The sequence below is a fragment of the Achroia grisella genome, unplaced genomic scaffold (genome assembly GCF_030625045.1).
Source record: "Achroia grisella isolate CSIRO2021 unplaced genomic scaffold, CSIRO_AGI_Agris_v1 utg327, whole genome shotgun sequence".
Taxonomy (NCBI): Eukaryota; Metazoa; Arthropoda; class Insecta; order Lepidoptera; family Pyralidae; genus Achroia; species Achroia grisella.
The window spans coordinates 996,239-1,014,824 of NW_026712799.1; the positions used below are offsets into that span (position 1 = coordinate 996,239).

An 18,586-nucleotide genomic window follows, 5' to 3' on the forward strand; every position below is an offset into this window, starting at 1 on the left:
GAGGCAGAGTTGCGCCGGCGCCGCGTGCAATGAACTCTCATATCCCCCCTTACTTCCCACCTCGAAGCGGTGGTACAAACGCGACTGACTGCATTCCGCCGCGCTTCCTGACCAGGGCAAGTGCAGCGGCATTGCATTGCAAGTACGTACCTCCCATCCCGCGCCTCGCCACTCTACCCCTGCCGCACCATCTTACGCCTAGAAGAGTCAAACAAAGAATACCACTGCTCGTATATGCATCCCGTAAACTGATAAACACGGCAACCTCTGAATTTCTGCCGACCTTCGTCCCTTTTAAAACAATCATAAAAATATAAGATTATGAAACAAAATAAAGGGAAACCTCCCCGCCCATCACTCTCCCTCCGACCAAGTAAGCCCTTTGTAATCTAATGCATTAAGATTATTAGGTTGTGCTAACATGATGCTGTATCTTTAAAATTTTCCGACTTTCTTACTGGTTCAATGACGTAATGTTATGGTTTATAAGATTTTTTACATCCCGTATTAATCATTACACATACCAAGTATTTCTTCTTGGTGTTGAGAATTGTTTAAAGAGTGAATATAGGTGTCTATTTTTATTTCTAGCCGACACGGTGTTACAATAAACATTCAGAACATCCACATACCATGTCCGTTTTATAATCCCTACATTTTATATGAGTTGAAGTCTGACACTGGACTTACGATAGAATTTAGGTAAGGTCGTAAATAGATATAACATGATACATATAGAAAAATATAAAAAGATACATTTCGTAATTTAGCTCGTTTAAAAGTGTTATATAAGATTGGTGCCGCAAATTTTTTACATGAACGTTTGTCATTTTAGTAGGTACCATGCCTAATATTTAATGTTACACCTTCTAATATTATTACGAGCCCAACTTATTCGTAATTCTAAAATAATTAGATTAAGTAAGGTAAGTAAGCAGCATTCAGAAGGCAAAACATATGAGACAACTCTAATATCGATGGACAGACGAGTAAAAAGTATGAAAAACACTCCCGTAATAATTCGCATGCTGAAAGCATTTTCTATGAGGCTTTTAAGCGCTTATCTTGGAAATGATAGCCGTGGCCGGACGCTGAAAGGCTGTGACGGCAATTTCCCTACATTAGGACAGGCCCCGTTTTACCATCGCAACTAAACGATGAATGCCAAAGATTTTTCTGCTGCATTCGTATGAATAGTTTGTTTTTTATTATTATTATATCTAATGGGCCATCTGTTTACTTTCACCGAGAGTATTATTGATTCGCAATATAGTTGGCTATGAAGTTGAAACATAGAATCAACTTTAGAATTTAGCGCGCGGAACTACCTGTGTCCCAGCATTTAATTCTTTGCAGAAACTGTAATATAGACAGTATTACGTATGTATACATATTTTGCTATTAGTTATTATTTAATGACCTGCAAAGACTTTTGTGATCAAAATCAGGAGCAATACATTAAATATTGCGTACGTTTATGTTTCGATTATTATACATTTTATTACATAAAACATAATTAATAACATTTATTTTTCAACACATTTTCAAAATAATGCTTAAAATATCGCAGATTACGATAATACCAGATTTATATAAATAGAAGCCAGAGTGAAATAACGTTAATTAAATTTTGGGAAGATCACCGGTATTAAGTTTGAAGTTACTATCAACATAATATAATAATTATACGCCACCTACTCTGTTTAGAGCAGTAATTTTGAAATAGTCAGACATATTTGGGACATGTGCTTGCCCAACTTTAATTGAATATGCACCCTTTTAACGACTTGTAATTCTGGGATATTGTTGTAATTGCCAGGTCACTGGATTTTTAATTAGTAATTTCTCAAAAGCAAGTGAATGATAAATTTTGGGGGTAATTGTTCACCTGGATACCTCCACGCAGTTCTTTGGTGGGTGTTATTGTGGTTTATTCCTAATAAATATGCAGTTATGGGTCAAGTAACTCGATTTTATTCTCGTCTTTTCCGTCAGTGTCTTTCCAATGTACTCAATTAGTACAGACTCGGTTAAAATGACGATCATCAATACATGGTTAATAATGTACTCATACCGATACATACAATATTATAAGTGTAATAGTTTTAAAGCAGCCTGTAATTTTTTCAAGTGCGCTGGTATCAGAGTGCGGTGTCCGTAAAGGCGTTTGTTTGTTTTCCGCGGCTATTTCTGGACATTGGCCGCCATTGTTTCTTGAATTATGGCCGGTTGCAGAACGCAGAAGGTTAACAACAACAGTATCATGGCTTCATACCAGAAAATGAAAGTAAAAATATTGTATAAAATCCATATATTCTAGTCTACTACTTACGATTTATAGTTTATTGAAATTTTAAATCTCAGTAAGCCTTTTGTGTTTCTGTTGGTAAGATTGTATGGAGAATTAGATAATACAGCAATCACAGCTATTATATTAATTATACTGATTAAGTTACAAAACTTTAAAAAATTACCACATTTTTTAAATTAATGGTTGTGTAACCTAACTAAGTAACTTGCAAATAAAGTATTTATCTCACTAGACGTTTTTACTAGGTTTATTGATATCAACTCGTGAAGTTACAGTTATGACAAAGTCGGTAGATGTTAGTATTTTGTTCAACCAGCATCAATAGATTCTAAAGAAAGATCGCGACACACAATACTTATGGTATTAATACATTTATTATACGAATTTACAGAACTTGGTTTAAACTTATTTATCACTGAATTCGACGTACTATATATAAACGGTAAGTTTAAAAATATGTATCTGTTTAAATATAAAAATAAAAATTATATTGCGTAAACGGCAGACTCGTTTTCAATATAAGTGTATATCACATATTAGACAAATACTCATATCATAGGTTACAAGCAACGAACAATAACATTCAATTTATTCTCAATTTAAGTAAGTGAAAACATAATTTAGATACGCCCAATTCCTCTTAAAAGATCTTACTTTTTCCAAGAAATTAGTACGAATACACTAAGTGCAAAAAACCGTCTCAGAATTCATTGAATGGACTTCCAGTTTGATTCGACCGTATAAAAGGTTCAGGGGTACCTTAACATTTGTCATGTCATCGTGTCTTTAGTTACTTTTTTAAGTGAAAACGTAAACATGGTAGAAAGGTTGGTTGGGAATAAATGAAATGGATGTGAAGAAAGGTGAGTAGGTGTGAGGTAACGAGTCTCCAAACCCGAAGCCCAGTGATGGTATTCATAAAACCTAATAGGCCCATAATTAAAATATGGAAATAGTATTTCAACTCTCCATAGGTACTAAGTAGCAAACGCGATGTATTTAAAATGATGGTTTCATATTTTAGTAATTATACGTTCTCCTTCTTACTTAACACTATTTTGTTTTGAAATGTGGATTACCATACCCATCAAGTCACATCCTATATATTATAATGTCCAGTATAATTTAAAATTTTAATATACTACTTATTACTAATTAATTAACGTAAGGGATCAAGAAATAGGAGATTACTAATATTTGTACGTTTACCATTCACGGCCTAATTCTCGCGAGAAACTTTCATGTTCTGCTCCTATTTTAAATTAAAATGGTATATTAAGAAAAGGAACTTAGATGATGCATTTTAAATTTCAGAGGGATCCAAGTCCTGTGAATTATATACTGTTTGTACCAGGTTCGTCGAGACAAGTGTTGTATACACACTAAATTATATACGTGAATTTCAGTATTAGCAATTAGGTCTTAATATTAAATTGCGTCATCAATCTTAATATGACGTTTTTTATTGCCCCGAAAAACAATATTGTCGTTAAGGTAACAATTTAAATATTCATATATTTTTGGAACACTGTGATTTCATAGAATTGGTAACTACCTCAAGCGATTTGAAGACATAAGTTGACAAATGCAATGTATATATTATTATTTTTTAAATATTTAAACTTACTGACCGTTCTATAATACAGGATATTTATTGATAATAAGTCAGTACAGATAATAAATACTTTAAAATGCTCTTTAATTGTTTACAAGTGTGAGCAATGTTAGATAACAACCTATTAATTGCATTTTACCAGTATCTTAAATGTCAAAAAACAAAATGTGAACATGATAACACGATTCGAAATAAATATTTTCGTATCATAACCTATTCATAACAACCTGTAACAGAGCTGCCGTTATTAAGGTTTCCTGTTGTTGTTTCATCATTTTTACGTTTAAAAAACCCTCGCCATTTTTAAAAGAGGGTTGTAAAATTCTCAATATCATTATTTTAATATAATACACAAAGAGAGCATAGCAAACCCATAAAAGATTTTTTTATAAAAAAGACTAACGCAAAAGAAAGGTTAAGTTAATAAGCTTATAGCAAAACCTCCTGACGTTGACCTATCCCATATTTTTTCATTACCTGCATCACAAAGGAGCAAGAAGCAGTTTTTATGTACTCTTTTCTTCATAGTGACGTATTTTTATCATAAAGATACGGCTACAATGATACAGTAATGTTGAGAATCGTCAAATGAAATGGAATTTTTATCTGGCAATATTACTTCACCTTTATGAAGTGCTTAATATTAATTAGGTAACTATTATACTAAATGAGATATTTCTTGGATAAGTACTTATGTAATGTTTTAATTACTACTCCTTCCAAACGTATTATCTATACTTACTATAATAAAATTATAGAGGTCAAAAGTATGTCTGGCTTTTTTCCGTCAATGAATGCCTGATTCAAGTCAATGTTGCTGTGATACTTAATAGATATAACATCATAGGGCTGGTAATCAGCAAGGACCTTGCATTACGTCATGACCACAAGCATTTCAATGACATATGCATGTAATATATACTTATTATATTTAGTACACCCTCGGCGACACAATTTCAAAAACATATGGTATATGTAATATCAATACAAGAATCAAGTACATATTTGAATATCTTAGTGCAAACAAAACTGTACTACGAATATTTTCATATCATAACACATGTAACAATAAAGGGCAAATTATATATGTATATATTGATAGAACAAGAAATTGGTTATTAATAGTTTCTCAAAAAATTGATTTCTTTGATTGGATTAAATAATAAGTAATGAATCAAATAAATATTAAAATTAGATACACAAAGAAACAAGAAGAGTTATAACTCCTAGATATACATTCAAATCGTCGTAATATACCTTCAGAGGGTCGAGTTTACAAACAAAAACAAATTATAACTATTAAGGCAGCGGGTTAAATACTGGCCGATATTAATAATTCTGTAGAGCTGGTTTTATTCAGCGAAATTGCAGTTAGAAAGATCCTATTAATGAACGTCCTGGGGTCCTTTGTCCGGCGCTAGAATATTTCCTCGGCAATCGCCCGACACCGAGTAATTAGTGAGAAAAATTCGTTACTGTGACGTCCGTATTGTACTATCGTGGTTATGGTTTCAAACTTTAGCTTTCAGCTTATGAATACATAATTTTACTTACAAGTTTCTTACTTCATTGACATTTTGTATTTTACGAGTACATTTAATATATAAATTATATGAAGTTTATTGAATCATTATTTGGTTATCATTATTATTACACATCGAATAGAAGTCAATGTTCATTCAAATTTAGAACATATTATAGTATTTTACATTTAATTAACATTAACTAATTTAGAAATTAAGTACGTATTTCGGTATATTGAAGAAGACTGAGAGTCTTAATATTAATATTATTGTTTTTTTTATATTAGTCTTTTGTTTAAAAACACCATTAACCATATGATATTTTATATACAATACATATTTTAATCATTAAACAGGTTAGAAGGGAAAAGTTACCTTAATTAATTATTCAGAAACAGTGTAAGACATTGAGAAACTTACTTTTGATAATAATTGTCAGAAACTTATATACAAAATGATTAGTTCTTAGGATACAGGAGTATAGACAAAGAGTATAATTATACTATAAGGCATTTGATTCAGACATGTAATAATATCCTAAGAGCCAATAATTTTTATATATAAATTTCATCTCCATTTTATATTTAAAGGTTGGATATGAATATTCTATGGCTAGTCCCAATATAATTACAATAAACTTGATTTCTAATGATGTGAACGTTGACATATTTTACCTATGTTTTTATTAGATAAACCTAAACAAAATAACAAATAGATGTATGTACAAACACATGTCTTGTAAATGAGAGACACAGAGTATATATAATTAAATGTCAGTCAAGACTATACTTCTGAATCTTCACTGATTTTATCTTACATAATTCTCTCCGTCGTAAAAGTTGCAGACCGTAGAAGGGTTAGGTCTGCCGAGTTCGAAAAAACTTTTACTCTAGCATTTTAAGTAAACTGAGTTACTGTTATCAAGCACGTATGTTGATACGAGTATTAATACAGAAAATTCCTACTTCTAGCTAAAAACACAACAGGGAGTGAACGTGACATGGTAAATTTTTTTTACAATTGGAATGACCACCTGCAGGAATAGCTACATCTAATGAAGAAACCATAGAACTCTAAGGTGCACTAATGTATTATCCTCCATAAGCCGTAATTTCAATAAAAATAATGTGAAACCACGTTCAGCGTTAGACAGAGTAATATATATAACTAATATAATTATATTTTTATTAACTATATACATTAGTTATTTCTAAATTAGTTTTCATAATATTAAGAAGTGTCTGGTTAAGTACTTTGCCATCTAATTGTCTTACTTATCTGGTACCACATAAGTTAACATAATATAAATTATATAATAGTATGCGTATATATAAATTTAAGTATGAAATACTACTTTTTTTTTTAATATTGGGATTGCGCTTGGTCTTTTAATTAATATAATAGTTATAAAGTTTATGTTTAAACAAATAGTCCGTCATGTTTATTACACTAGAATTAGTTATTTCACAGTCATTGTCTTTAATAATTTGTTAGAAATAACATTCAATTGACACACACAAAATAGAATGATATGAAAAGAGGACTTTTTTGTATTGATGCGAGTGGCACCCAAGGCAATGGCAATTTTCCCTTTAATTCTTCTCTGCTTTTCGAAATGTTCTCAATATAGCAATTGTGTGGCTACCATAAGGAAGTGACATTTGACTTTTTAGTCAGTTTCGCAGTTTTGTTACGAGGTGCGCTAAATAGTTATTTAAATTATAAATAATTTGTATATACTCAACTGTGGCGATAAAATAAAGAATGAAAGAAATTGAAACTTATTATTGAAAAACGGTGGTGTTCTAGAAGAAATATCATTTAATAAGCACAGAAAAAATAGATAAAAATTGACATTATGTATGAAATACAAATCTTTCTATATACTACATGTTTCTATGTAATACATAAACAATATATATATATATATAAAGAACCTAGCTTTTTTTGTCTGGCTCGTATAATTAGTTTATGAACCTTCCCTTCCTAGAAACTTCCTATAAACTAGAATATATGTCTTTAATATTAATAAATACACATAAAATTATAACATAACATCTACTTTGATTACTTCAATTCAAGAATATTGTTTCTACTCCTACTACTATACATATAATATAAAAACAGATTTTTATTGATACGGTGATATTATGAATGATAAATAAATATTTTGTTCCATATGAAACTAAAATATCACAGGAACTAGAATAGAAACTAGTACTAGGTATAGAAATATATCAAGTAGTTTACTGAGGCTTCACTTGTAACAACTTATTATGTACATAATACCTTCTGCACCAGTAACCTTCTCTTCCTCTTTTTTAAATGCCAGTGTAAGAAGACCACAATGCGCCAATAGATGACTGATTCAGCCAGAACAAGTTTCTTTATATAAATACGTACATTTTGTTATTTGGATTTTTATTTCGACTTTCGTTGGATTAAACTTATAAGATATGTAGATATATAGATATAGCGGATTCAGAAGCACGCTATTGCATGGTCGTTTTAAATTAAAATTTTGTTACGGCACATTAAACGTACATACTGATAAAATTGCATAACAGTTCTATGGGCTTTTCGACCTCATACTATTTGGACCACGGTGAGTCGATCATAGTATATACTCTTTTGTAAGAGAGGTTATGGTATCGCTAGACAGTTTTATTTGAAAAAGTATGTGTATCCAAATGTCAAGAACCAGAAAATTTTTATGTTAACAACTCAATCGCGATAGATTCAAAATAAAAACGAACTTCCACGAAATAAAGAAGGTTGCTCTTATAAAACCGACTAATTGTTTCATTATTAAACTTATGAACAAATTAGCAACACAATTTGTATAAATCAGCAAAAAAGTTAAGCAGAAAACGTAACACAAATCATATATTAATAACAAAAGATATTCAACAAATAGTGTAGAGACTAGTTTTTTAGCATCGACACTTGAATCTATGGACGTTCCGGTTCGTAAGTCGGCACGATGACCTTATATTATTTATGGTATGGCGCAGGAAGTAAGCGGGAAGCGACTCACCTACACTACGATGCAAGCGCGAACATAATGATTAATTTATTGCAAAATTTTAAATGGAAATAATTAATTGTACTTAGGTAGTACTAATATTTGATTTGATTGATTCGCTTTAAACCTGTTACTTTAATATTTGGCGTGAAAATCAAGGATCGCAATAATCGTAGACATGTTAGTTAATTAATGAAATTAAAAAATATATTAAAAGCTTTACTACAACCTAGGATAAAGTAATAAGTAACTAAAGTTACCTCAATTTCTCTCTCTCAAAGATTTTGTTATTCTGCTTTTCTTCTATACATTCTAGCCATGCGGACGAAGTCAGAGGTAAAAAAATAATTAATTATGAATAGATTCATTTTGTCTCATTTTCCTGTGTACATTATTTTTAGTTCATAATACACATTCATTTCAATACAAATAATATGAATCTAAAATCTGTACAATTGCTTGCTTGCTCTGTATTATAGAGAGTATAGTCATAAGCATATTGAAAGTTACGATTGCCGTGTAACCCTTATAACCTTCGTAACCATAACTTTATTACTTATTACTGCATTTCTAGTCCTGTCAGTAGCAACTTGGTGATAGAGACGGTACTTTCAAGTAACTGACATATCTGCCATTAAATTAGTTGATAATAATTGAGAGTATGTAGAGAAAATTATAACGTGAATTAGAAGTCAATGCGAATAAACATATAGTACTTATATCAATAATATACTGATAATGAGAAATATTAGTACCCAGAACGATTTACATTTATTTTAAATTGAGGATATAACATTAATAATAATATAACTGCTATTAAGGCTTTTTAGATATGTTAGAACAAAATCGCTTGTCTCTTTTTACAAATTCTCGTGGTAAAACAAATTTTCTCAGCACTTACGGTGACGCACCGGGGCCCCTCAACTCTACTAGGTACGTTTTTTATAAGCCCATAAAATGACCAGTGGTAATTTCAAAAGAACTTTTATAATATTAATATTTACTGTTAGGGCACAGTACACTGAACACCTGCAAGGCGGTGTAGAATGGACATTATAACAGTAACATCGGCCCTATGTTGCGGCTGTGAGAAAATGTACAGTCCAGATATTGAAGAAAAATCTAAAAAAAATATTGTTTATACATTTTACGGGTTAGTTTTATTGTCTTTAATATATTTTAATTTTGACTTCTTGTGTGATTCATTTTCTTAGTAAGTTCTTAGGACATCCTGAGAATGATAAGGATAAGGAATGGTGCCATAATTGTTTTCTCACTCCGTCACTAGACGGAGTACGGTGTATCTTCGTAACAAAAGCGGTATTCGAGCATAGTTTACAATTCATTGCTCGTATACATGTCACGTTAGCGCCGTGACAAAGTGAAAATAAAGCATTGTAGGACAAATTAGTAGGATTTACTGACTGGAGTTACGCAAGCGCCGCAATATAAAAACAAATCCGCCCACCTTCGCCCGCCCTTAACGCTGTTTGTGGAAATACCTATTTAATTTATATTACTACAGAAATATATACTTACTAAAGAATATTTAAGTAGGTATTTCATTTTATACGCTACTAAAGAAGAAAAATATTCAATTAAGTAAATTAATAATAACTTATAAGACATAACGATTGAAGTTTTATTAAAATTACCTTTGTCAGTTAAATATATATACATACTAGTTCTGCCCGCGACATAGTACGCGTATTGATTTTAGTTTCGATATCTATTAATATTAATAAACGATAAAATAATTAAATGATCTATAAGAATAAGTATTCATTATCAAAAAATCTATTACCACAGTGGTGGCATTAACATTAATCATAAAATTTATTATTTCATCCCTTCGAGTGGTATTTTCGTCAGCTTTATGTTGATCCATATTTTGTTAAAATATCCTCCTAGTTGCTCAAGAAATTTTTGGTCAGAACTTACAGCACAAACAGACAAACATACAGTTTTCGCCTCGTCACGATTTTGCTACTATACGTAAATTTATTTCTTAAGAATATTTTTAATATGCCTGATGCCACATTGTGTGCTTATCTATTAATTTTATGAAACTACCTACCACGCTTAAATATTTATGTTGGGACTTTAAATTAATGATGTACAATCATTACTTCGAAGTAGGTCCTTTAATATAATTATACAATATTGTTCCATATTAAAACGCGTAACAATTAATTCGTATATAATATTATTCACGTTTTAAAATCGTTAATTAATTTCACATCAAATAATGTGGCCGCATCATTACGTGTTACATGCGAAGCGACGATTCATTATGAAATACAAGAGAAAATCCTATGTCGATAGCAAATCGTTACGAGTGAAACTCGAATACGTTTCACGTGACAAAATATGTTTATTTATCATCCAACGAGAACGAACTCATTAGATGATCGAGTGTGGATGCAATTAAATGCATACTTGTAGCGAATAACGTTTCGCGCGGTCGCTCCTAGTTAAAGCGACTTTCGAGCAAAATTAAATGGAAAATTGGCGTCATACGAGAGAGTAGAATTATATCTTAATAATATTATGAAGTATTATAGTAATGTCTATATGTTATTATACTAAGACCGTCAATGAGATTATTGTACATTATTTTATATGCATTTTGAGTAGTCAGTAGCTGCATATGATTATTGAAAATATTATTCCACCAATATTTTACTACTGTTTTGAAAAAAAATATATATGAATGACTTTTCATAAAAAAAGACATCAAAAAAGGTTCAGAATTGACCAAGACATCATGTAACACAAAAGTATTACACGCAAAAATCTAATTTTATTAAAAGCAGAGAATTTGTTTATTCTTATTAAAACTAGCGACAATATTAGCATAAACGGTACCGAAACTTTTCCGTTTGCTCACAAACACTATACTGAGTCTAGGAAGGAGGCACATGCTTAGCAGTACATAATTATTACTTCAAACAGTGATTATCGTACATTCTTGTTATTCTCATGACAGTCTCTGTGGTCCAGCGGTTCAGCACATCGCCCTACTTTCAATGTAAGTTCAAATCCTCGCACAATGCCAACATATGTTTTCATGAGTATGATTGTTTGCATTGGTTTGGGTATTTTCTGTGTATATTATAATATGTATGAGTTTACAAAAAAAATATTTTTAAGTATATCTGTTGTTTAGTACCCGTAACACAAGCTCTTACCTTGGAACTGGATGGCTATGAGGTTGTCCAGGATTAATATTAGTATTTGAACACAAAACTCATCGTACCTAATGTCCACACTAAATTGAATAACCATATTATCTGTGTAATGTAATGGTACTCGAGTTCAAACACTCGAAAGTTGACATTGTGGTTATTCCCTGCTATAATTATGTCAATCAGTGTAGTGAACTATCAGAATGGGCGATATATATGTAAATAAAATCATTCGTTCATTGATAATTCATAAGAACTAAAAGGGTGTGGATAGGTACAAAATATTCATTTTATAATTATTTTAAAATCGCTATGTATCATTATCATAAAATATAAGTTGATTAAGAAAATATTGTATTTAGTAAATAGGCAGCAGATAATAAAAAAAAAAGTAGGTCAACTTAAAAGTCAGCCGCCATCTAAAGTCCCGTCGGTAGACATTGTTTATTTGTTTGTAAAGGTATAGGGATAACCTTCTATGCGGGTGAAACTACTGAATAGAAGTAGTTAAAAATATATGCATTCACTTAATAATGCACTGTTATCTCATTTTATAAACGCACGTTCATTCAAAATATAATTACACAGAATAATAACCTGCGTAATAAAAATTTTACTACATGCAAACAGATAGCCCGTTTCATTGCGCGTAAATCGTATCTATATTAATGGAAAGAAATAATGGATATTTTATATCGTCTATGTATAGGTAATTATGTCTACCATAGATATACATTATTATTGTTGAGAAAGCCATAACAAATATATTCCGATTTATTTATAAGCACAGAATTATTTTAAGATTAAAAATAGTCAATTTCAATGCTTGGTTTCTAATTTTCATTTCTTTAAAATAAAGAATAATTAATATTCATCATATTCTATATTAGTAGGTACACGTTTTACCTTAAAGAATGGCGATATAACAATATTTAATTAAATTCATGTTTCTCTTTCTTAATCATTTTGCTGTACTTTTAAATGACAGGATTTTTAATAATAATTCGAATTCTTTATTTAAAATTTAAGTTTAAAAATAAACATAAGCTCGTGTAGTAACTTAACCTAAAACATCTGTACATTTTGTTTCGTTAACGGAAGTGAATTTTTAAACGGTTGTAAATACTATAATTAGTTAGGCTGTCGTATGTCGTTTGAAACGGGTAATCTATTGTAACACTAATTGAGTTAAGGTAGTTTATTACGTAGTTTTCCACACCTTCATCAAATAATCTACATACCGTAGTTACAAAGTAAACTTGCTGTTTGACTGTTTCTCCGCTGCTTTCTTCTAAAGTACGGAATGGATTTTGATAAGTATACAGGTATAGTTTTTACTATTATTTGTAAATTGTCTTCCGGCAGATTTGCGTGTACAAAACATATGACCCACATATACACATACCCTGTTTATGTATATATAGTATATGCGTGAAACCGAGTGAAGTGGTTTATTAAGAGTTGTGGTTAAGATTGAACAATAGTTAGAAGAAAACATGAGAAATAATTGTCTAACTAAACTGCTTTCTTGATGTTCCTAAACCTATTTATTAAAATCACTCAGCTCCGCTAAAATACCTGTTTATATTATTATCATCTCCCTAAAGTCTTAATATTTTTCATACATGTTCGAATATAAATAGAATAAGAGTCCATTAGATGTTATAGAACCTATAAATGTATGATATAATGTATCACCTTTAAATATATAATATGACCAGGGCAATATATTTTCGATCTCGCACTAACTTTGAACAGTCTTTTTGAGAAAGCCCCTGTTGTAGTAATTTGAAGTAACATCGATTGGTAACTTGGTCTAACATGAAGTTGTTCAGGATTTGTTTTACTAATGAAAAAATAAAATGTCATACATTTTAATCATGAAACCCGAATGACAAGTAACGAGTACGCCGTTATCTAGACAGAGTTCCATGAAAATATTTAAACAACAATGGCGGTTCTTCGGAAACATTTGCATTCCGTTATTTAGTCGCGTCTATGAATATTTTGCACGTGATGTAAATTCAAACGTTTGTAATTAACTAGCTGCTGATTCCTGACGTCTCCTTAGTTGTAAAGCATTACGATAATGTATGTTTACCACAATATATTCTATGGGTATTAGGTATTTATGATTTCGAGTTTATTTGTTTAATGGAATGTGGATGACCATAAAGGGAGAGGATGAGCGAATAAAAATTGGATGGAGTTTATGAAAGATGTGCTTATAATTTTTATTCTATATTAAAAGGAAAGTAAACTAATCTATGTCATCTGCAGTGATAACCAGATGCTCTGGTAAGGGACGAATAAACAAGGCTAAGATTACAAGTAAAATTAAAAAAAAATGAAATGTAATCGCTATAAAAATGTTTAAAAGTGGCGAATTATTTAAGAAATCATATCAAACTTACAGTATACAGTTAAATAATAGTTTTTCATTTAAAATTATTTTTATTTATGTATTATAAGACCCGTTCTATTTATCATCTCTGATAAGAACACAAAACTAAATCTCGCAATATAGGCCACGGCAAAAACTATTAGAAAAAGGAAGTTAACATTTTGCAAAGTACCTAGATAACCATTGAGATGTTTTAAATATCCGCAATAAAGGGGCGAAGCCATGGAATTTCCTTCTAGTAGCTAACGTAATACGTACACAAATTTATGGCAGTTCATAATCCTAATTTATGCGATAAGATTGTTACATGATTTAAAACATAAAATTTATAGGAAAGGCATTATGGAGCATTTAGTTACGCGTTTTTAATAGCTAGGCGCCAGGTGTACATACGTAATTTTGAGTCTAACGATTATTTTGTATCGGAATATGCAATCGTTCATAAATTTTAATATCGGAATTAAATTACCTTTATACATCTTTGTAGATTGCATTAATTAAAATGATAATTAAATTCGTTGGTATGATAGAAAACCATCGAAATTTATTTTATGATAAAGTTGCCGTCAATTACACTAATATTTTCTTTTCTTGCGTTGCAGACACTTCACAACTATTTCGATCATGTAAACATGTATTTTATGTAAATATAATGGTAAAATTTATCAATAAATTAAATTAAATGTATGTTATAAAATTAATTTGTAACTTATAGAAAAAGTTTATGCAACATCTATTAATTATAAGTCAAAATGATGATTTCAATTAATACTTGTAACATCATCATCACAAGTAACTACTAATACATCACTCAAGAGCATCGGATTATTAAAAACTATATTTCACTTATGTGGGGAAAGAACATATCTCATACATATGTTGCATTGCGTATTAGCATTGAAAATTTTACAGTATTTCCAACATTCAAAGCACCAATAAAACATAACAAAACTCTTGCGATTCGTTATTATCACGATTGACATTGATTAATCACTAATAAAATTTAACTTTAAAGGCATTTATCATAAGCATTTGTGTCGATGAAAACTGCCGACTATTAAGATACCAAATTAAAGGGATTCAGTGGACGATTAATATTAAGCAGCGAGGTCCATCGGTCTGCGAGGAGGAATCAGATTTGTGACTAGATATTAAAATAACATAAACACACCTTTGACGGGTGGTCTTAATGAGAAAAGTTTGATACGACTTCCATTTAAGTCAAACTTCTGTCATCAACGTTTACTTTCTTAGCTGGGGAGCGGCCATGGTCTGTATACCTCGAAAACGAGATAAGAATCTCGGTCGAAATGCAAACAAAACTTGATTTAGTTATCGAGTGTCGACTGCTGTTCTGTTCGATTTCCGCCTTCCGTAACTTCTTTTGGGATTGCATTTGAAATTGTATTAAAAGTTTACATTGACGAAGTTCGACGGCGCGAGTTAAACATTGTTTCGGGTTTAGAACAACGAAATCTGATCGGCTGGGAACCGAAGAATCGGTTTAAATAATTCCACCTTCGGCTGTAAACCTTGTTGGTTTATATGATCTGTAAATAACTTTTTGTGGCTCCTAACACAAAACATGACAAGAGTGGATATACAATGTAACTACAAATGCAATAAATTATCAAACTACTGGAACTATTTGGTAGTTAGTTCGTGTGTGTAGATGGATGATTTAGATTGTACAGTTGCAAAATTAAGTTTACGTGAAGTATGAAAAATATAAAGTTCCGATGACAATATTATGCTAAATTTCTCATTTAATTAACACTATATCAATTAATTCACTTATTCTCACGAGATCAATACAGTCAAAGTTAAATTCACGGCGGAGACGTTAATATGCTTAAGTTATGCGTACGAACATCGTCTAACTTCTCTATAGCTACGATCAAAGTTATTCAACTGACTTTAGTCCGCTTATCTGTAGACAGCTCTTTATTGGACAATGTTACATAACAATAATATGTGTTTATTTAATAAACTTACACAAAGTTGTGATTTGTGATAGTATGTGATCTGCGCTTCCAGTGTGTAGGGAAAGATAGTATCGCCATACATTAGTCTGAGGCCCGAGAGAGTTATTATCAGATCGCTTGTTTACAACTTTACCAGTGTCGGGCTCCGTACGTGGAAACTTATTGTAGAGTGGTGGCCGTAGAACATAAGTACTGAAAAATATTATAAATATAAACTTACCATGTTAGAGAGCAGCAAACGTTGGTGTTTAGCCACTTGAGGGTCTAGGGCTTGGAGCGGGAGAGCAAGAGGCAATGGAAGAGGCAGCGGCAACGGGAGAGGATGTGGATGCGGTGCTGGCTGCAGGAACAGCGGCGGGCAGCAGGCGCACGGCGTCACGTAGGACACGCACCCAAGCTGCGGCGGGAACAGCGTGCCGGCGGCCTCCTCGAGGCCTCGAACACGTCTCTCACGACCGCATCCGCGGCCGACCTCCGAGCGTTCGACGGCCACACGCGCCGCCGACTTCCCGAGACAGTTTCGACCGTCGCCGTCAAGCCTCCGGCCTGTGCACGGACCCTGGAGTAGACCGATGAGGTCGCTCCGAGAGAACAAAACGCGGGAACTGCACAAGTTCTCGTGTACTTGAAGTGTGTTGGAAAGTTGTAAAACTCGAGTATCAGGTTCGAGGAAGGGCAGGGTTGCCGCGAGGGAGCGGAAAACTGAGCAATCGGGAGAAGCGAGAAACGACGCGCAGGGCTCGCGAGAGTGTGGAGAAAGTGGCGGCGTGCACGGAGCACAAGTCGCCAGGCCGGCGTGTGGCGATGGACTGAGCGGCGAGGCAGGTGCGCGAGACGCGCGGAGGGCACTGGGGGCGGGCCCACCTGACTCACCTGGGCGCTTGCGCCGCGCTCGCTCAGCCTCCGACAACTCCAACCGCGCTCCGCTCCGCCACCTCGTACGCTTTACGTCTACGTTACTTTTCCAAAGAGAAAAGCTGCATCACCGACGGTCATTGATGCATATTTATATTTAATCAAATAAAATGCATTAGTGTCAGCCAGTGTCCACTGTCCACTGTTAGGGCTATGTACCTCTATGCTGTGCATGTAAACTTATCATATTTTTCTCCATTTAGGTTTAAAGTACAAACTAAGCATATATTTTATAATAACATCATTATTGTTTACTATCTTATAAACTATTGTATAGCTATATCACATATTACTTAAAAGTTTATAAATGTTGTACTTTCTAAATTTTAGACGCAGTCGTCAAACTTCTTTAGTAGTTTATAAGAAAATTACAAAATATACATTAAATAGTATTTAATATTACTCGCTTATTAGCTAAAATATCAATTGTTTTCTAGTCACGTGTTATATATATGAATAACACAAGCGATGTCAAAAAAATACACAATTCGCACTAAGTATGTAAATATAAAGATTATCTTTTGTTTCAAAATATTCTTAACATTTACCAACCGAGTACAAATAAATGTACTTAATGTAAAAAGGACGACATCAAAAAAATAACGAGGCATTATCTTAGGGGAATCTCGGCAAATACAGAAATCACATTGATCTGTTCGTTAGACATCTGAAGCAGTCGGCGTAAGCTCATTGTACACGCTTAAAGGGGATTAGGCACCTTTTAACGTCGTTCACTATTTACTTTTAGGAGGATCCCTCTAACTCGAGAGACACAGATTACTCTCGACTCGTTAGTGGCCAAAGAGTAAACAGGATCTACGTATTATGAATTAAAGTAAACCTAGCTGGGTAAAAGCTTCCATCCTAGGGAAAAGCTCTATTTTAGTAATCCTTAAATAGGCAGGTAGCAAATAGCAGACACGTGATAAGTGCCAAGTAACTTGGATGAAGTTGTTTGTAATGTACGTAATTGAATTAAAGTAATTATTTACACGCCCCAATGAGAAGTTTTAGAATAAACATTTTTATAAACGTAATAATAATTGATCATAACATTTTTTTAACAAACCAATCATTGTCATTTTGGGTTGACAATATGGGAAAGTTATTGTTTTCTATATATCAATGAACTACGAATTATAACGACTTAAGAAAAACGCTGAAGCTGTGCTATACAGCTTCAGCGTTTTTCTAAGGGCTGTAGGCTGTAGAGGACATAACAAAAAATATACTCAATCATCTGTAAAATAATGTAATTATATCTCTAAAATACAGGCCACAGCAATTTTGTACTGTTACAACTAATATAAAAATAACAAATACAATATATATATATATATATATATATATATATATAAACACCTCTTTGGGCACTTTGTTGATCACGCCACAACCTAAACACTTGCCGATTCCACCTTTTGCATTGAATAACTTGACTCCTATCGCGTATATCTCAGGCGGTATGGCAACGTCGCATTATATTTTGCGATGTGGCCATATATATTCGTCGATAGTACGATATACTCGACACATTTTTTACTAATAATTCGTGCATGACTGGCTCCGAACGGCTAAATTTTTGGTATACACAAAGACTTTTGGCTCTGAATATATTTCAAA

The 18,586-nt window shown here is 32.3% G+C and overlaps 1 protein-coding gene across 9 annotated transcripts in view; it reads right to left on the reverse strand.

Moving 5' to 3' along the window:
• LOC131843702 (polypyrimidine tract-binding protein 1) overlaps nt 1-18,586 on the reverse strand; it is a 455,306-nt gene that overhangs the window by 179,688 nt on the left and 257,032 nt on the right. For 6 of the 9 annotated variants that reach the window (XM_059192402.1, XM_059192400.1, XM_059192397.1 and 3 more), the window contains exon 1: nt 16,272-16,879. The exons of 1 other annotated variant lie outside the window; for it this stretch is intronic. In XM_059192402.1, coding sequence (XP_059048385.1) covers nt 16,272-16,274 — 3 coding nt within the window. In that variant the 5' untranslated portion in view covers nt 16,275-16,879. Of the gene's footprint in view, nt 1-16,271; nt 16,880-18,586 lie in introns of those variants that run through there. 2 more of the 9 variants (XM_059192405.1, XM_059192404.1) reach the window with 1 other exon arrangement.